This window comes from Schistocerca nitens, chromosome 1, assembly GCF_023898315.1.
Source record: "Schistocerca nitens isolate TAMUIC-IGC-003100 chromosome 1, iqSchNite1.1, whole genome shotgun sequence".
NCBI classification, from domain to species: Eukaryota; Metazoa; Arthropoda; class Insecta; order Orthoptera; family Acrididae; genus Schistocerca; species Schistocerca nitens.
Window position 1 is genome coordinate 661397095 of NC_064614.1, and position 18498 is coordinate 661415592.

At 43.7% G+C, this 18498-nt stretch overlaps 1 protein-coding gene across 1 annotated transcript in view; it reads right to left on the reverse strand.

Annotated features, from left to right (window-relative positions):
- Positions 1-2130: 2130 nt before the first annotated feature.
- LOC126259146 (pre-mRNA-splicing factor CWC22 homolog) overlaps positions 2131-18498 on the reverse strand; it is a 137282-nt gene continuing 120914 nt past the window's right edge. Inside the window, exon 10 of the mRNA XM_049955696.1 lies at positions 2131-2479. Coding sequence (XP_049811653.1) covers positions 2352-2479 — 128 coding nt within the window. The 3' untranslated portion in view covers positions 2131-2351. The remainder of the gene's footprint in view (positions 2480-18498) is intronic.

Below are 18498 nucleotides of genomic sequence, written 5' to 3' on the forward strand. Positions count from 1 at the left end.
CTGGGTTTCCATCTGAGCTCTTGATATTCATACAACTGGTTCTCTTTTGTCCAACGGTCTCGTTTAATTTTCCTGTGGGCAGTAGGCAATCCATATTCACCTACTATGTTTCCTTCTCTCCCTTTTCCTACTATTGAATTCGTCACCCATGACTATTAAATTTTCGTCTCCCTTCACTATCTGAATAATTTCTTTTATTTCATCATACATTTCATCAATTTCTTCGTCGTCTTGAGATCTAGTTGGCATATAAACTTGTACTACTGTAGTAGGCGTAGGCTTCGTGTCTATCTTGGCCACAATAATGCGTTCACTATGCTGTTTGTAGTAGCTTACCCGCACTCCTATTTTTTTATACATTATTAAATCTACTCCTGCATTACCCCTATTTGATTTTGTATTTATAACCCTGTCTTCACCTGACCAAAAGTCTTGTACCTCCTGCCACTGAACTTCACTAATTCAGACTATATCTAACTTTAACCTATCCATTTCCCTTTTTAAATTTTCTAACCTACCTCTTCGATTAAGGGATCTGACATTCCGTGCTCCAATCCATAGAACTCGAGTTTTCTTTCCCCTGACAACGACGTCCTCTTGAGTAGTCCCTGCCCGGAGATCCGAAGGGGGGACTATTTTACCTCCGGAATATTTTACCATCATTTAACCATACAGTAAAGCTGCATGCGCTCGGGAAAAATTTCAGCTGTAGTTTCCCCTTGCTTTCAGCTGTTCGCAGTACCAGCACAGCAAGGCCTTTTTGGTTAGTGTTACAAGGCCAGATCAGTCAACCATCCAGACTGTTGCCCCTGCAATTACTGAAAAGGCTGCTGCCCCTCTTCAGGAACCACATGTTTGTCTGGCCTCTCAACAGATACCCCTCCGTTGTGGTTGCACCTACGGTATGGCTATCTGTATCACTGAGGCACGCAAGCCTCCCCACTAATGGCAAGGTCAATGATTCAGAGGGGGGGGGGGGGGGGGTTTACCATAAGTAACATAAAGGAAAACCACTCATCTATAATGGACTGATGTCCAGAACATAGAAAAACATAAGAACAAACAGTATTCATACTAGCTTTCAAGCTCTTGCTCTTTTTCTAGTGAAAGCACATACCGTCATACACACAACTTCACAGACACCTAAATGTATGTATGTATGTATGTATGTATGTATGAACACTCCTGCGCTGAGGCTGATCATCAATTATTGACAACAGTTGCCTGGGCTGATGGAGCTGGGGATAGGGTAGAGAAGGATGTACGAGGCAAGGAGAGTTAGAGGGCAGAGCAAGGCAGGTCTGTCAACAGATGACAATGACTCAGTGGCTGCTCAACAAGGTGAAAGGATTTCAGAGAGTAAGGCATATGTTTGAAATTCCTTTTGTCTCATTGTGCAGCTCCTGAATCATCTCTCAAAAGACTTGCCTCAGTCTATCCCACTACTCCTCCTTGTTTCAAGTGTTCTTCTCTATCCCCTCCCCACCTTATCACTCCAGGAAAACTGCTTTCAGTAATGAATAATCAGTCTCTCTCCAACTGTGAGAACATATGTTTAGCTGTCTGTTTGGGTGTGGTTGTGTGTACCTTTATTAGAAAGGAGCAAGAGATTGAAAGGTATTGTAAATACTGTTTGCCACTGTGTGTTTCTATGCTCTTACACATCAGTCCATCATAGGTGAGTGGTTGCCTTTCCCTTACTTTATGCTCAGTTTCACACAGGAATTTTCTTTACTGTTTTGCTACCTGCCATAAGATAAACAAAAAGTTTTACAGTGTCATTTCCATGAGCCTAAGGTTTCTTGGCTTACCTGTAAGTGTGTGTGTGTGTGTGTGTGTGTGTGTGTGTGTGTGTGTGTGTGTGTGTCAATTTGAAAGTTTCTATCACGCTATATAAGAACATTTTCATTAAATTCTGATATGAAAGTGATACATACATCTGTTTCCAAAACTTTCAGCCAAGATGCAAGCAAGAAATTTATGAAATGTTCCAGAAAACCGGAACAGCACTGGATGAGGAAAAATTTGATGTATTATGGACAGAAGCATGCAAAATAGATAAAAATGAGAAAGTGTGTGTAGAAACATTCAAAAATGTACTTAACTCCAAAACTACAAAGAATTCATAGATTATATTACAACTTTATTCTATTACGAACTTAACATCTTTGTTAATATAATAATAATAAAAGTATACGTGTTGTGGCAGTAATAATCTTTGCTCCAGTATGTGCACACATTTCACTGATGACTTACAATAAAACATCTCCCTGAATATAAAATTGTAAAACAATTTGATCCACAACAACAAATTTTACACACTTCACAGTATCCACCACTGTTCCAGGCGTTCATCTACTATGTTTCTTCTTTTTTGCAGAAGTTTTTTGTTTCTTTGTACTGTCTGCAGTCTTTTTCCTTTTCTTTTTTTTAGGGTTTTTTGACTTCCTAGGTTCTTCCTCTGAAGACGATGAAGAGTCTGGAAAATTAAATTTTAGTACAATATTGCACCTTCAGACAATAAAATACAGTGAAAGAGAAACTGAGCTAAACCCCTAAATATCAGCTCAGCTAGCAGAATACATCATATCTACATTTACATGGTTACTCCACAAGTCACAACCAAGTGCCTGGCAGAGCGTTCATCAAACCATCCTCAAGCTGTTTTCCCACTATTCCACTCTCAAACCGTGCACAGGAGAAATGAATACTTAAATCTTTCTATGCAAGCTCTGATTTCTCTTATTTTATTATGATAATCATTTCTCCCTATGCACGTGGACGCCAACAAAATACACTCCTGGAAATGGAAAAAAGAACACATTGACACCGGTGTGTCAGACCCACCATACTTGCTCCGGACACTGCGAGAGGGCTGTACAAGCAATGATCACACGCACAGCACAGCGGACACACCAGGAACCGCGGTGTTGGCCGTCGAATGGCGCTACCTGCGCAGCATTTGTGCACCGCCGCCGTCAGTGTCAGCCAGTTTGCCGTGGCATACGGAGCTCCATCGCAGTCTTTAACACTGGTAGCATGCCGCGACAGCGTGGACGTGAACCGTATGTGCAGTTGACGGACTTTGAGCGAGGGCGTATAGTGGGCATGCGGGAGGCCGGGTGGACGTACCGCCGAATTGCTCAACACGTGGGGCGTGAGGTCTCCACAATACATCGATGTTGTCGCCAGTGGTCGGCGGAAGGTGCACGTGCCCGTCGACCTGGGACCGGACCGCAGCGACGCACGGATGCACACCAAGACCGTAGGATCCTACGCAGTGCCGTAGGGGACCGCACCGCCACTTCCCAGCAAATTAGGGACACTGTTGCTCCTGGGGTATCGGCGAGGACCATTCGCAACCGTCTCCATGAAGCTGGGCTACGGTCCCGCACACCGTTAGGCCGTCTTCCGCTCACGCCCCAACATCATGCAGCCCGCCTCCAGTGGTGTCGCGACAGGCGTGAATGGAGGGACGAATGGAGACGTGTCGTCTTCAGCGATGAGAGTCGCTTCTGCCTTGGTGCCAATGATGGTCGTATGCGTGTTTGGCGCCGTGCAGGTGAGCGCCACAATCAGGACTGCATACGACCGAGGCACACAGGGCCAACACCCGGCATCATGGTGTGGGGAGCGATCTCCTACACTGGCCGTACACCACTGGTGATCGTCGAGGGGACACTGAATAGTGCACGGTACATCCAAACCGTCATCGAACCCATCGTTCTACCATTCCTAGACCGGCAAGGGAACTTGCTGTTCCAACAGGACAATGCACGTCCGCATGTATCCCGTGACATCCAACGTGCTCTAGAAGGTGTAAGTCAACTACCCTGGCCAGCAAGATCTCCGGATCTGTCCCCCATTGAGCATGTTTGGGACTGGATGAAGCGTCGTCTCACGCGGTCTGCACGTCCAGCACGAACGCTGGTCCAACTGAGGCGCCAGGTGGAAATGGCATGGCAAGCCGTTCCACAGGACTACATCCAGCATCTCTACGATCGTCTCCATGGGAGAATAGCAGCCTGCATTGCTGCGAAAGGTGGATATACACTGTACTAGTGCCGACATTGTGCATGCTCTGTTGCCTGTGTCTATGTGCCTGTGGTTCTGTCAGTGTGATCATGTGATGTATCTGACCCCAGGAATGTGTCAATAAAGTTTCCCCTTCCTGGGACAATGAATTCACGGTGTTCTTATTTCAATTTCCAGGAGTGTATATCTACATCTACATCTATGTGATTAGTCTGCTATTAACAATTAAGTGCCTGGCAGAGGGTTCAATGAACCACCTGCAAGTTGTCTCTCTACCGTTCCACTCTCGAACAGCGCATGGGAAAAACAAGCACTTAAAATTTTTCTGTGCGCGCCCTGATTTCTCTTATTTTATCTTGATGATCATTTCTCCCTAACTAAGTGGGTGCCAATAGAATTTCAGCTGAACTTATATCCGGCTTTAGCCAGCTTTCTGTACCTATAACTATTTGAGTTTCAGTGCTATCTATTAAGGCTTGGAGCTCTGGTTCTTTCCCAACACACCTACAACAATTTACAACTGCAATACCAATTATTTCTACAACTATCTTACTGTGTTTTACCTGCCCCCTTGTAGACGGATGCCCTTTCTGTGGTTTCCTGAGACCCTCTAACCTAAAAAACCGCTCAGTCCCTTCCACACAGCCCCCACTACCCATGTAGCCGCTTCCTGTGTGTAGTTGACCCCGGACCTATTAAGCGGAACCCGGAAACCCACCACCCGATTGCACAAGTCAAGGAATCTACAGCTTACACAGTCACAGAACCATCTGAGCCTCTGATTCAGACCCTCCACTCGGCTCTGGACCAAAGGACCACAATCTGTTCTGTCAACAATGCTGCAGGTGGTGAACTCTGCCTTAATCTCGGAAGCAAGACTGGTAGTCTTTACCATTTTCGCTAGCTGCCCGACACCAGAGAGAATCTTCTTCGATCCAAAGCGACACACATCATTGGTACCGACATGGGCTACCACCTGCAGTTGGATGCACCCAGTACTCTTCATGGCATCTGGAAGCACCCTTTCCACGTCCGGAATAACTCCCCCCTGTATGCACACAGAGGGCACACTGGCTTCCTTCCCGTCCTTGGCAGCCATGTTCCTAAGTGGCCCCATTATGTGCCTAATGTTGGAGCTCCCAACTACCAGCAAACCACCCTCTGTGAGGGCCCAGACCTTGTGGGCCAAGAAGCTTCCTCTGGAACAGGGTAGACGACTGCATCTGGCTCAGAGACTTCATCCGCCACAGATAACGGCAGAAACCTGTTCGTCAAACGAACCGGGGAGGCCCTACGATCGGCCCCATGGCTGCCTGCCAGACTTTGGAATGGTCTCCCACTCAACCACGGGTGAGGGGTCGACCTCAGTGCAGGCAGTACCTGGGGCGGCCTCAGCAGTGGATCAATTGGGGGACACGTGTGTTGCACCTGACGTCCCTCGCATCCCCATGTCCGACCCCCCACAGTGTGCCCCTTGGCAGCAGCCTCAAGCTGTGTGACGGAAACCAACACTGCCTGGAGCCGTGAGCGAAGAGTCACCAACTCAGCTCGCATCTGTACACAGCAATCACAGTGCCTATCCATTTCTGAACTCGCTCCTGTTTGAAACTCGTAAAGATATGTAATAAACGAACAGTGTACTCGCCTTATTAGCAGCAGGAACTCGCAGTGCTCTCTCACTGACGGTAAGCTGTTCTATGCAAAACATACAAAAGCCTGTATGATACAAAGGTCGATACAACAGTCGATAGCAACGGTGGTACTGTACACTACGCTGTCTTTAAAATGAAAGGTTGCTCCTAGTAAGCATTCGGAGAAGGAAGTTGGAGATTGAAACTTCATGAGAACATCTTGCTGCAGTGAAAAACACCATTGTTTTAATGACTGTTACCCCAATATGCATACTATATCCATGGCACTCTCTCCCCTATTTTGCAATAATACAAAACGAGCTGCCCTTCTTTGAACTTTTTCGATGTCCTCCGTCAGTCTTTATCAGATGCGGATCCTGTACGGTGCAGCAATACTTCACAAAAGGACAGGCAATTGTAGTGCATACAGCCTCTTTAGTAAACCTGTTGCATTTTCTAATTGCTTTGCCAATAATTTACAGTTTTAGGTTTGCTTTCCTCACAACATTATCTATGTAATCATTCCAATATAAATTATTCATAACTGTAATCCCTCAGTATTTAGTTAAATTCACAGCCTTTAGATTTGTATGATTTATCATGAATTGAAATTCTATGGACTACTTTTTGTCTCATACAGATATCTTGTCTAAATCATTTTGTAAATTGGCTTTTACCATCTGGTGACTTTATAAGAACACAAATGGCAGCATCATCTGCGAACAGTCTAAGAGGGCTGCTCAGATTGTCTCTTAAATACACTGAGCAGCCCAAGAATCTGTTACACCTGCCTAACATCATGTGGAGCCCTCATGAGCACGCAGAAGTGATGCAACATGATGTGGCATAGACCCGACTAATGTCTAAAGTAGTGCTGGAGGGAACTGCCACCATGAATCCTGTAGGCCTGTCCATAAATCCGTAGAGTGCAAGGGGGAGGAAATCTCTACTGAACAGCACGTTGCAAGGCATCCCAGATATGCTCAATAATGTACATGTCTGGGGAGTTTGGTGGCTGGTGGAAGTATTTTAACTCAGAAGAGTGTTCCTGGAGCCACTCTGTAGCAATTCTGGATGTGTGGTGTGTTGGTCGGAATGCACATGGACATGAATGGATGAAGGTGACCAGACAGGATGCTTACATACGTGTCACCTGTCCGAGTCATATCAGAGGTCCCGTATAACTCCAACTGCACATGCCCCACACCATTACAAAGCCTCTACCAGCTTGAGCATTCCCCTGCTGACTTGCGGGGTCCATGGATTCATGAGGTTGTATCCATAACCGCATGTCAATCCACTCGATACAATTTGAAATGAGACTCATCTGACCAGGCAACTTGTTTTCAGTCATTAACAGTCAAACGTCGGTGTTGACGGGCCAATCAAGGTGTAAAGATTTAGGTCATGCAGTCATCAAGGGTACATGAGTGGGCCTTCAGCTCTGTAGGCCATATCGATGATATTTTGTTGAAAGGTTCTCATGCTAACGCTTATTGATGGCCCAGCATTGAAATCTGCAGCAGTTTGCAGAAGGGTTGCGCTTCTGTCATGTTGAACGATCCTCTTCAGTCATCGTTGGTCCCGTTTTTGCTGGATCTTTTTCTGGCCACAATTATGTTTAAGATTTGATGTTTTACTGGATTCCTGATACTTGAGGTACACTCGAGTATGAAATGGTCGCACGGGAAAATTCCCAATTCATCGCTACCTTGGAGATGCTGTGTCCATCACTCATGCGCCAACTATAACAAATTCAAACTCACTCAAACCTTGATAACTTGCCACTGAAGCAGCAGTAACTGATGTAACAACTGTGCCGGACATTTACTGTTTTATGTAGGCATTGCTGACTGCAGCACCTTATTCTGCCTGTTTACATATCTCTGTATTCGAATATGCATGCCAATACCAGTTTCTTTGGTGATTCAGTGTACTTTACGAAGATCAGAAACAGCAGAGGGCCAACAACAGTTCCTTGGACAATGCCAGCTAGTACTTCTGTTTTACCCGACAACTTTGTGTCAATTACTTTTAATTGTGACATATCTATTTATTCAAATTTGTAAAATGAAATAGAATTTTTTTTTGTTGGTAAAAAGATATGAGCCCAATCCAAAAGTTAGTTTGTTATGACAAATATACAATAAGCAAAACTATTTGATGTAAATGGTGAATGTTTAAGACAGATAAAATTTTTCTTGGGATAATTTCACTTACAATCTGACAGAAGTCTACTATGCAAACCAGTCTTTATACTAATACTGAAATAATTTATTTGCTCTTTGGGATGAACACCACTTCCAAGAAGTTGAATCCATACATTAAAATCCTCTCCGGCAACTTACAACTGAATCAGCAGAATTCATACCACTTCGAATTTAACACTGTAGACAACCTTCAAAATTAACAGTGCTGTTCATCAATAGCAGCCATAGTTGAAGCACATGTTTCATTTGTTATGCTGCTTTTGAAAAGTTAGCATTAATTTCTCCCATAGAAATGTATACTGTGGAGTATTTGTTCAGTTTTAGTTCCGACTACAACTGCTTCAAGTGAATTGCAGTTTAAGTGTGGTGATGTTCTTAAAAAGACAAGACACATGGTATACATTTCCATAGTTGGAAGCATGATGAAATTTGCTACCTGCTCACTCTTCCCTACCTCAAATTCATCCAACCAGTTGGACAAACTGGTGCCACCGTTCCCCTTCTCACCCTTCCAAGTTCTTCCAATTAAATCTGAGTGCAACCTCAATTGTCAACACTTTATCTGCAAATGTAAGATGACCTCTCAATTAAACTATTACACAACTTACAATGGGTTGGTTGGGTTGTTTGAGAGAAGAGACCAAACGGCGAGTCATCGGTCTCATCGGATTAGGGGAGGATGGGGAAGGAAGTCAGCTGTGTCTTTTCAAAGGAACCATCCCAGCATGTGCCTGGAGCAATTTAGGGATATCGCGGAAAACCTAAATCAGGATGGCCGGACGCGGGATTGAATCATAGTCCTCCCGAACGCGATACAATGGGTTGACCTCAGGAACAATGGTTTAACATGTGAATTTAAGATGACCTTCATATGACTAATTCGAGAAAATGCCTCATATTATAGTAGGATAAATATGATAATTAATGACCACGAAAGTAAAATTAGAGAAATACAGATTTATACTGAAGCAAAACAGTATTCTTCCATGCACATCAAGTAGTCTCTGTCACACACCATGGGTAAGAGATGCAGACACTGATGCAGAAGCAAATTTAGCATATTTCCACTACTTTGTATCAAATTATGATACATGTTCAAACAGACTGTTTCAAAATATCATGCAACAACCTTTAATGTGCTTAGGTGTTAATGTCAGATGGACCTACACACAAATCTTGAAACAGACTGCTTTTAAGTGAGTTTTGCGTTTTAAGATTATTGGTGTCCTTACTAAATGTAGTATTATGAAAAGGATACATTGCTACTTACTACAGGGTGTCCAGAAAAGGGCTCCCTGATTTCAAAATTAAATATCTCGAAAACAAAGATCGATAGAGGAATGCAGTAAATGGTATGTTTATTGTGAAAGCTGTAAGAAGTTTATACGGCAGTTTGAAATAATAGTTACAAAAGCTGCTAACAGATGGCACTGTACGCTCATATCAGCATACATAAGTGAAATAATCGTATGAAAACAATCTTTGCGAACAATCACATCACAATGTTTTCAAAATGTTCACCATTGGCAGTACAGAGGTGGCGCAAACGAAGAATGAAACTCACCATCACATTTCGTAGTGTCTCAACCGAAATGGATTCACATGCCACAGAGATCGCCGATTCAAGCTCATCCAGCGTGGCGGGATGCTTCGGGTACACCATGTCTTTCACTGTGCCCCACAAAAAAAAGTCACAGGGAGTAAAATCCGGTGAATATGGAGGCCAATCCATGCCTGCACCAGTACATTTGGGATATTCCAAAGGAATGACTCGATTCCCGAAATATTCCTCATGAAAGCGAAACATTTGTTCGGTCCGATATGGTCGGGCTCCATCTTGCATAAACCAGTACCTAGTCGATCCTCTAACACTTGCTGTGTGGCGACAAATTGTTCCAAAATTGCAACTTAACGTGCACCAGTGACCGTTTCCCGAATGAAAAAAAGAGCCAATAATGCCTCTGCTGCATACTGCAGCCCACACAGTAACGTTAGGAGAATACAGGAGTTTTGCTTCACACCAATATGACTTTTCGGAACCCCAAAATTGCCAGTTCTGCTTATTCACGTATCCATTCAGGTGGAAGTGTGCTTCATCTGTAAACCAGATACAGCCAACATCAAATCCTTCACTATCAATCATTGTGAGCATCTGATTAGCAAAGGCAACCCTTTGTTGCACAGCTCGAACGGGTATGGCCTGGTGCATTTGAATTTTGAATGGAAACATGTGTAGGCTCTTTCTCAGTATTTTCTGCGTGCTGGAATGCTTCAAACCAGTCTCAGATGCAATTCTACAGACGGATGACATTGGATTTCGCTGAATAATTCCAGAAACTGTGGCGATATTTTCAGGTGTAACTGCGGTTTGCTTGTGGCCAACATGCCCCACTAGATCATCAGTTACACTGCCTGTTCGTTGAAATTTTCCGAAGAGCGTACGAATGGTTTTCGCATCGGGTCATTTTGGAACATTAAATCGTGCTTGAAAACTTCGCCTTGTTGCCGTAGGACTCTCTTCTAACCTGTGGTACTCTAGCACCAGAAAAACGCGTTGTTCAATGGAGTACATGGTTTTAATATCTTCCTTCGGTACGCTAACCTCCTTTCACGTTTCAATAGTGGAACTGATCGCTCTGGGCTTCGGATCACTATTTATACTAGGCATTACGTATGGCGATTACAGCGCCATCTGTTAGCAGCTTTTGTAACTATTATTTCAAACTGCTGTATAAACTTCACAATAAACATACTGTTTACTGCATTCCTCTATCAATCTACGCTTTCGAGATATTTAATTTTGAAATCAGGGATTCCTTTTCTGGACACCACAAGATGACATGTTGAGTTGCAGACAGGCCCAATGAACAGACTGTTACACACAAGCTTTCAGCCAAAGCCTTCTTCAAAAAAGAAAAAAATGCACACAAATTGACATACGCAAGAACACCTCTCATACACATGACCACTATCTCTGGCGACTCTGGCCAGACTGCAACAGAAACACATCAGATTGGAGCAACAGTCCAGAGCCAGGGCACAGAAAGGCGAATGATAGCAGTTTACAGGTGGGAGAAGAGGAATCAGGACTGCCTGGCAGAGCATGCAAGGACTAGAGGTGGCAGGACAGAGCTGCAGGCACAGTGTTGGGAGGTTATGGGGGACGGAGAGGGGTCGAAACAGAGAGTGGAAAGGAGAGGAGCAGAGAAGGAGGAATACCAGTGGGTGCATTGTCAAAGAGCAGTGCACAATGATGATAGAGAAAGCGAATTTCGAGGAGGTGACAGGACATATGGAGGAGGGTGTGGATACAGTAGTTACTATAGGTTGAGGCCACGATGATTTTGGGACCAGAGAAGTTGTAAGGATAACTCCCATCTGCAGAGTTCAGAAAGGCTGGTGGTAGAGGAGAAGATCCTGATGGCCCCTGTTGTGAAGCAATCACTGAAATCAAGCACATTATGTACAGCTGCATGTTGTGCTACAGGGTGGTCCACTTTGTCTTGGCCACACAGTTTAGCAGTGGCCATTCATCCTGGTAGACAGCTGGTTGGTAGTCACACCAATATAAATAGCGGAGCAGTGTTTGCAGTAGAGCTGTTATATAATATGGCTGCTCTCACAGGTGGCTTGACCTCTGACGAGGCAGGATAAGCTCATGACAGGACTGGATAGGAAGTGCTGGGTGAATGGATTGGACAGGTCTTGCACTTGGATCTTCCACTGGGATATGATTCCTCTGACAAGGTGTTGGGATTGGGAGTGACATAAGGATGGACTAGGGTGCTGTGGAGATTGGGTGGGTGACGGAACACCAATTTAGGAGGGGTGGGGAGGGTCTTGGGTAGAATGTCCCTGATTTTAGGGCATGATGATAGATAACTGAGGCCCTGATGAAGGATGTGGTTCAGCTGTTCCAGTCCAGGGTGGTATTGGGTGATGAAGGGTGCGCTCCTTTGTGGCTGGTTCTTGGAGGCAGTGGGAGGACTGGGGGTGTGCAGGGATATGGCATTGGAAATCTGTTTGTGGACTAGGTAACACAGCCTCTCAATGCTGCGACTGGCAGCCCCGTCCTGCAACCTCTAATCCCTGCATGCTTCACCATGCAGAGCCAATTCCTCTTACCCCATCCGTAACCTGATATCCCTCCTCCTTCCCTGCCCCATTCTGGATTGTTGCTACTGTTTGACCCATTTCTGTTGCAGTCTGGTTAAAGTTGCCGGAAATAGCATCATACATTTGTGTGTGGTGGTGCTTGCTTGTATCAATGTGTGTGCTTCCCCCCCCCCCCCCCCCCTTTATGTAGAAGGTTCATATGTAACAGTCTTTCTGTCGCGTCTGTCTGAAACTCGTCATGTCATCTATATGGTGAGTATCAATCTATCCTTTTCATAATATTGATATTCCAACCTGGACTTCCCATGGTGAAATGTAGTCTGAGTTGAAAATGTCAAAACACATAAAATTTCAAAAAGCGTAAACTCAGTTAAAATCATTCTCTCCCTTGCTGACCCACAATCATATTCAAATTAATGTACGTTACTGCACAATCTGGTAAAGCTGATTTGTGGTCAAACACAGAAATCGGTGCCAGACATATCAGTTACAAAATAAATAAAATGTGGAAAAAACATCTGGATGAGTCAGCTACAATGGCTGCACATTAAGAAACAAATAATAATTTATGGAGAAAATCAGACATATCATAAAATCTTAAAGGTCATAACATATTAATTTGTCATCTTCTCAAATAAGACGATGGATCCGCAGATAAACTGGCCTCCTTTCTCTTGCCTGAATATAAGCCCAATCAGGTAAACCAAGGAAAACAAGAATCGAATTTCTATGCCATTTAACATTATATATTAGAGGGATGAATGTCAAGGCCAAGCTGCAGCTTATTATCCCTCACTCCCCATCACACTTCGCCCCAGATAGTTGGTACATTGTAACATTAATTTCCCCGCATTTCTGTGTACCTTAGTTCTCATGCTGTGACACCACCTACCCCATCATTTACATGTAGAGAAATTCCTCTTTGGTGTTCTGGACAATTTTATCTGGTGGGTAAATCCATTTTACAGGCTGAAGGGTACTGGAGAAAGTCTGAAGAGATGAAAAAATTCTAAACATTAATATATCTAATGTGCCCCAATGTCCTTCACATTCGGTACAGTTCTGTATCAAGTATAATAAATTCATACGGTAGATGGATCTCGTCGACATGTTCAGTGAACACCAGATGGCAACAAAGAGACTCCACTCATTAAATCCATTTAATTTCATCAAATTTCATGGCACAGTGTTAGTACTGGGTTTGGATTGAAATTTGTCTCACAGAGCCACTAAGTGTTGCTTTGTGTGGATCTCAAATGCCTTCATTGCATGCATATGACTCAAAGTCAATTAAATGAAAAGTCCAGGAAAGTTAAGTATGCCAATTATTCTCAAATGGTTGGGAACCTATATACCTGAAGTGCCATGAGAAGTTCCTGTCAGATGGTAAGAGACAGCTTCCCACCTTCAGCACAGAAGCCGTGGATGGGGCTGGTGTTGTACACATAGTACAGGGTTATTACAAATGATTGAAGCGATTTCACAGCTCTACAATAACTTTATTATTTGAGATATTTTCACAATGCTTTGCACACACATACAAAAACTCAAAAAGTTGTTTTAGGCATTCACAAATGTTCGATATGTGCCCCTTTAGTGATTCGGCAGACATCAAGCCGATAATCAAGTTCCTCCCACACTCGGCGCAGCATGTCCCCATCAATGAGTTCGAAAGCATCGTTGATGCGAGCTCGCAGTTCTGGCACTTTTCTTGGTAGAGGAGGTTTAAACACTGAATCTTTCACATAACCCCACAGAAAGAAATCGCATGGGGTTAAGTTGGGAGAGCGTGGAGGCCATGACATGAATTGCTGATCATGATCTCCACCATGACCGATGCATCGGTTTTCCAATCTCCTGTTTAAGAAATGCCGAACATCATGATGGAATTGCGGTGGAGCACCATCCTGTTGAAAGATGAAGTCGGCGCTGTCGGTCTCCAGTTGTGGCATGAGCCAATTTTCCAGCATGTCCAGATACACGTGTCCTGTAACGTTTTTTTCGCAGAAGAAAAAGGGGCCGTAAACTTTAAACCGTGAGATTGCACAAAACACGTTAACTTTTGGTGAATTGTGAATTTGCTGCACGAATGCGTGAGGATTCTCTACCGCCCAGATTCGCACATTGTGTCTGTTCACTTCACCATTAAGAAAAAATGTTGCTTCATCACTGAAAACAAGTTTCGCACTGAACGCATCCTCTTCCATGAGCTGTTGCAACCGCGCCGAAAATTCAAAGCGTTTGACTTTGTCATCGGGTGTCAGGGCTTGTAGCAATTGTAAACGGTGAGGCTTCTGCTTTAGCCTTTTCCGTAAGATTTTCCAAACTGTTGGCTGTGGTACGTTTAGCTCCCTGCTTGCTTTATTCGTCGACTTCCGCGGGCTACGCGTGAAACTTGCCCGCACGAGTTCAACCATTTCTTTGCTCACTGCAGGCCGACATGTTGATTTCCCCTTACAGAGGCATCCAAAAGCTTTAAACTGCACATACCATCGCCGAATGGAGTTAGCAGTTGGTGGATCTTTGTTGAACTTCGTCCTGAAGTGTCGTTGCACTGTTATAACTGACTGATGTGAGTGCATTTCAAGCACGACATACGCTTTCTCGGCTCCTGTCGCCATTTTGTCTCACTGCGCTTTCGAGCACTCTGGCGGCAGAAACCTGAAGTGCGGCTTCAGCTGAACAAAACTTTATGAGTTTTTCTACGTATCTGTAGTGTTTCGTGACCATATGTCAATGAATGGAGCTACAGTGAATTTATGAAATCGCTTCAATCATTTGTAATAGCCCTGTAGTTATGTCTCATCCCCTCATGGTGAATAGAGTTAAAGTGAAGCTCCCAGAAGACATGGTCAGAAGACAATGTCACTTCATACATGTACACACGTGAGCATGTATATAAATGATTAGATCAGCAAATTCTCTGTAATAAGTAGAACGGTCATCAGAGCGCATTAGTGTTATTCATGTTTAGTGTTGTTAGCGGGCTTGGCAGCATTTTTGAAGAGGCAAAATTGGGCCACTGCCACATACGAATGTTCTATAAATCTGGATATTGCACAGTTCAACTGCCTGGCCACATGGTGATCCATAATGAGGTGCCTTTCAAACTCTGTAAGGTGCTGATAATGCTGTCTCATATGAGTATGTGACATATCTGCTTCCTTCACAGAGGCCTGGTAGCAACTGTTTGAGGATCTGTAACCAAATAACCTCTCTACATCCTTTCCCCCATTTTGGCAATGTCCCTAGAAACATTAGTGGTGGGGACTACAACAGTACAATTAATAAGTTTAAAATGTGGGTTCCTGAAAAATAAAAGAACAGAGGTCACCCTGTGCCAGACTTTCAGCTTTCCCGTTGGTATCCTTAAACACTACTGTAATGGAACCATTTTGTTGGTGATGTTTCTGTTTACCTTTTGCCTTTTCTCTTAATTGAAATGAGGAGTTTTTGGTAGTTAGCAAAGGAGTCAGGGGACATTTTGAGTCTCTCAAGCAGACTTTAACACCCATATTTTTGGTCACCACTTCCTCAAATGATTCAGTGGGCATGAATAGCCACGGATGATCAGATGTTTTTCCATCTCTTTTACCTAAGGTTTTTGTTTGAGACTCCATGTTTTCCTTTAACTGTCATGGTTGAGTCATATATTCTAATAAGAAGGTGGGCTGCTCACCGCTGTTACCTACAAACTTATTTGTCTACCTGTGTGAATGAGTGGCTAAGTGGGTAAATGTCATATTAAAAACCTGAATTCCTGTGTTTGATCCTCACTGAGTTCTGTCATTTTTTTACTGTTGCTTATCACTTCTTTCATCTGTGGCAGTTATTTACTAATGTAAAAAAAGTTAAGTTGCACCGTGGTTCAGAGTTCACAACTAAGTGTAATACAGCCATGTTAACAATTTGTAACAGGAGATACGTTCTTCAGTGTAAGGACACCTAATCATGTAATCATGCTCCTCTTCATCTGCAGTTTGCTCAACAACATCACACTCCTGTTGTACACCATTCATCCCACTCTCATTGGAGCCTTTTTTCAGCAATTAATAGTAACAGTTATAAAACATCAATAAAATGCAATGCGAGAACTTCTTGTCTCCAGAGATAGTGTATTCCAGAAAAAATTCACAAATTGAAGAAATTCTGGGAACAGTGGGTCAGAAGTAGGAAGAAGGGGGGGAGGGGGCAGCATTTCTTGAAATCACGTGTGTGTGTGCGCGCGCGCACACACACACACACACACACACACACACACACACACACACACTGCTTATAGCACAAATTCACTTCACTTTTTTTTTTAACACACCTCCAACATTCAGAACATTTCTCCCACAATTACACTAGTTACATTCAAAAAGCAACCATGCAGCATGTGAGAGAGAAAACAAACTGTACTATATCCTACTTGTGAAAGATGGTACAAGGTGTGTGTGTGTGTGTGTGTGTGTGTGTGTGTGTTTGGGTTTGGGTTAGGGGTGTTCGACATCAAGGTTATCAGTGCTCATATGCAGATCAATAGAAACAAAAGTGACTAAATGGCTCTGAGCACTATGGGACTAAACATCTATGGTCATCAGTCCCCTAGAACTTAGAACTACTTAAACCTAACTAACCTAAGGACATCACACAACACCCAGCCATCACGAGGCAGAGAAAATCCCTGACCCCGCCGGGAATCGAACCCGGGAACCCGAGCGTGGGAAGCGAGAACGCTACCGCACGACCACGAGATGCGGGCAACAAAAGTGACTATAATGTAGAAAATGCAATACAACAACTAAATGGCAAACTGAGATAGGACTGCACTCTCTCTATCCCAATCTCACCTACGATCCACAGAATCACACAAGCTCACAACATGGAAAACAATGCCACAAATTCTGAGATGTGTGAAAACTGTCAACTAAAACACAATTAAGGCTAGAGAAAAACTAAAAGAGATTCAGAGCAATATGTGGCTCACTGATCGCTTACCAAAACCATGTATGAGCTAGCCACCCGGATAACACATTAAAAACAGCACCCTAAAATTTCGAGCTGCTGCCCTTTGGTCCAAAAATAAAACAGTCTAGTAAAATTTGGCAAACTGCAATCTGTAAGCCACAACCACAACACATTGGAGGGCCCTCTCACCAGACCAAAAAGCCCTGTGTCATAGAGCTGTGGCCTATGCGAAGACGAGTAAGTTGGTTCTCATCCACCCTGCATGGCCAGAAGGAGTTACATTGTAGAGTTAATGGGACACAGTTTATCAACAGTCACTTCTAGTCTTCTCATAGTCACATGACTCTCTACCTCAAAAGTGAGGTAAGAGCAAGCAAGGGGACGGCACAATGAACTAATTGAGGATGTGAAATGACACCTTGACTGCTATATTCACTATATCTGCTGGGTACAGTCACTGTAGAGAGTAAGGAGCACTCAGGGAATCAGAACAGACAAGGAATTCAGTACTCTAACCACACTGCTATTTGGGGAGCAAAATAACTGATGATGGTCGAAGTAGAGAGGATATAAAATGTAGACTGGCAATTGGAAGGAAAGCGTTTCTGAAGAAGAAAAATTTGTCAACATCGAGTACAGATTTAAATGTCAGGGTGTCGTTTCTGAAAGTATTTGTATGGAGTGTAGCCATGTATGGAAGTGAAACATGGGCGACAAATAGTTTAGGCAAGAAGAGAATAGAAGCTTTCGAAATGTGGTGCTACAGAAGAATGCTGAAGATTAGATGGGTAGATCAGATAACTAATGAGGAGGTATTGAATAGAATTGGGGAGAAGAGGAGCTTGTGGCACAACTTGACTAGAAGAAGGGATCGGTTGGTAGGACATGTTCTGAGACATCGAGGGATCACCAATTTAGTATTGGAGGGCCACGTGGAGGGTAAAAATCGTAGAGGGAGACCAAGAGATGAATACACTAAGCAGATTCAGAAGGATGTAGGCTGCAGTAGGTACTGGGAGATGAAGAAGCTTGCACAGGATAGAGTAGCATGGAGAGCTGCATCAAACCAGTCTCAGGACTGAAGACCACAACAACAACAACCACATCTCATCTGGTCCAGTGCCTGCAGAATTGCGTATAATTCTGTGTTGAAAACATTAAAGCCTCGAGGCAGTCAGATCTTGAGAATACAATTGGGGAAAACAAGAAAGCAACCAACGGAGCCCTCTGTTTTGACCCATCCATAAATAAGCTACAGAGCTGTGTTATTCAGTTAAAATGTCATAAAACAATGTATAAAACATATGCAGGAGTGCAATCTCTCCTGTACTGCACTAAATCTAAAATCACTCTGGGCCTCTGTGGTGTTGGTGTTGTGGTTGCTCCACACAAAACGACTCCAGAACATGCTGCATGTAGATCCCAAACAGCTTTGTTGCTTCTTGAGGATTGGAGAAAAGGCTTTCCTGAGATGGATGAGCAACAGTATGGTGTGCAGGTGAGTCGGAGCAGTGAGGAACTTACATACCTGTTGCACCATGAGCAGCTGCCGC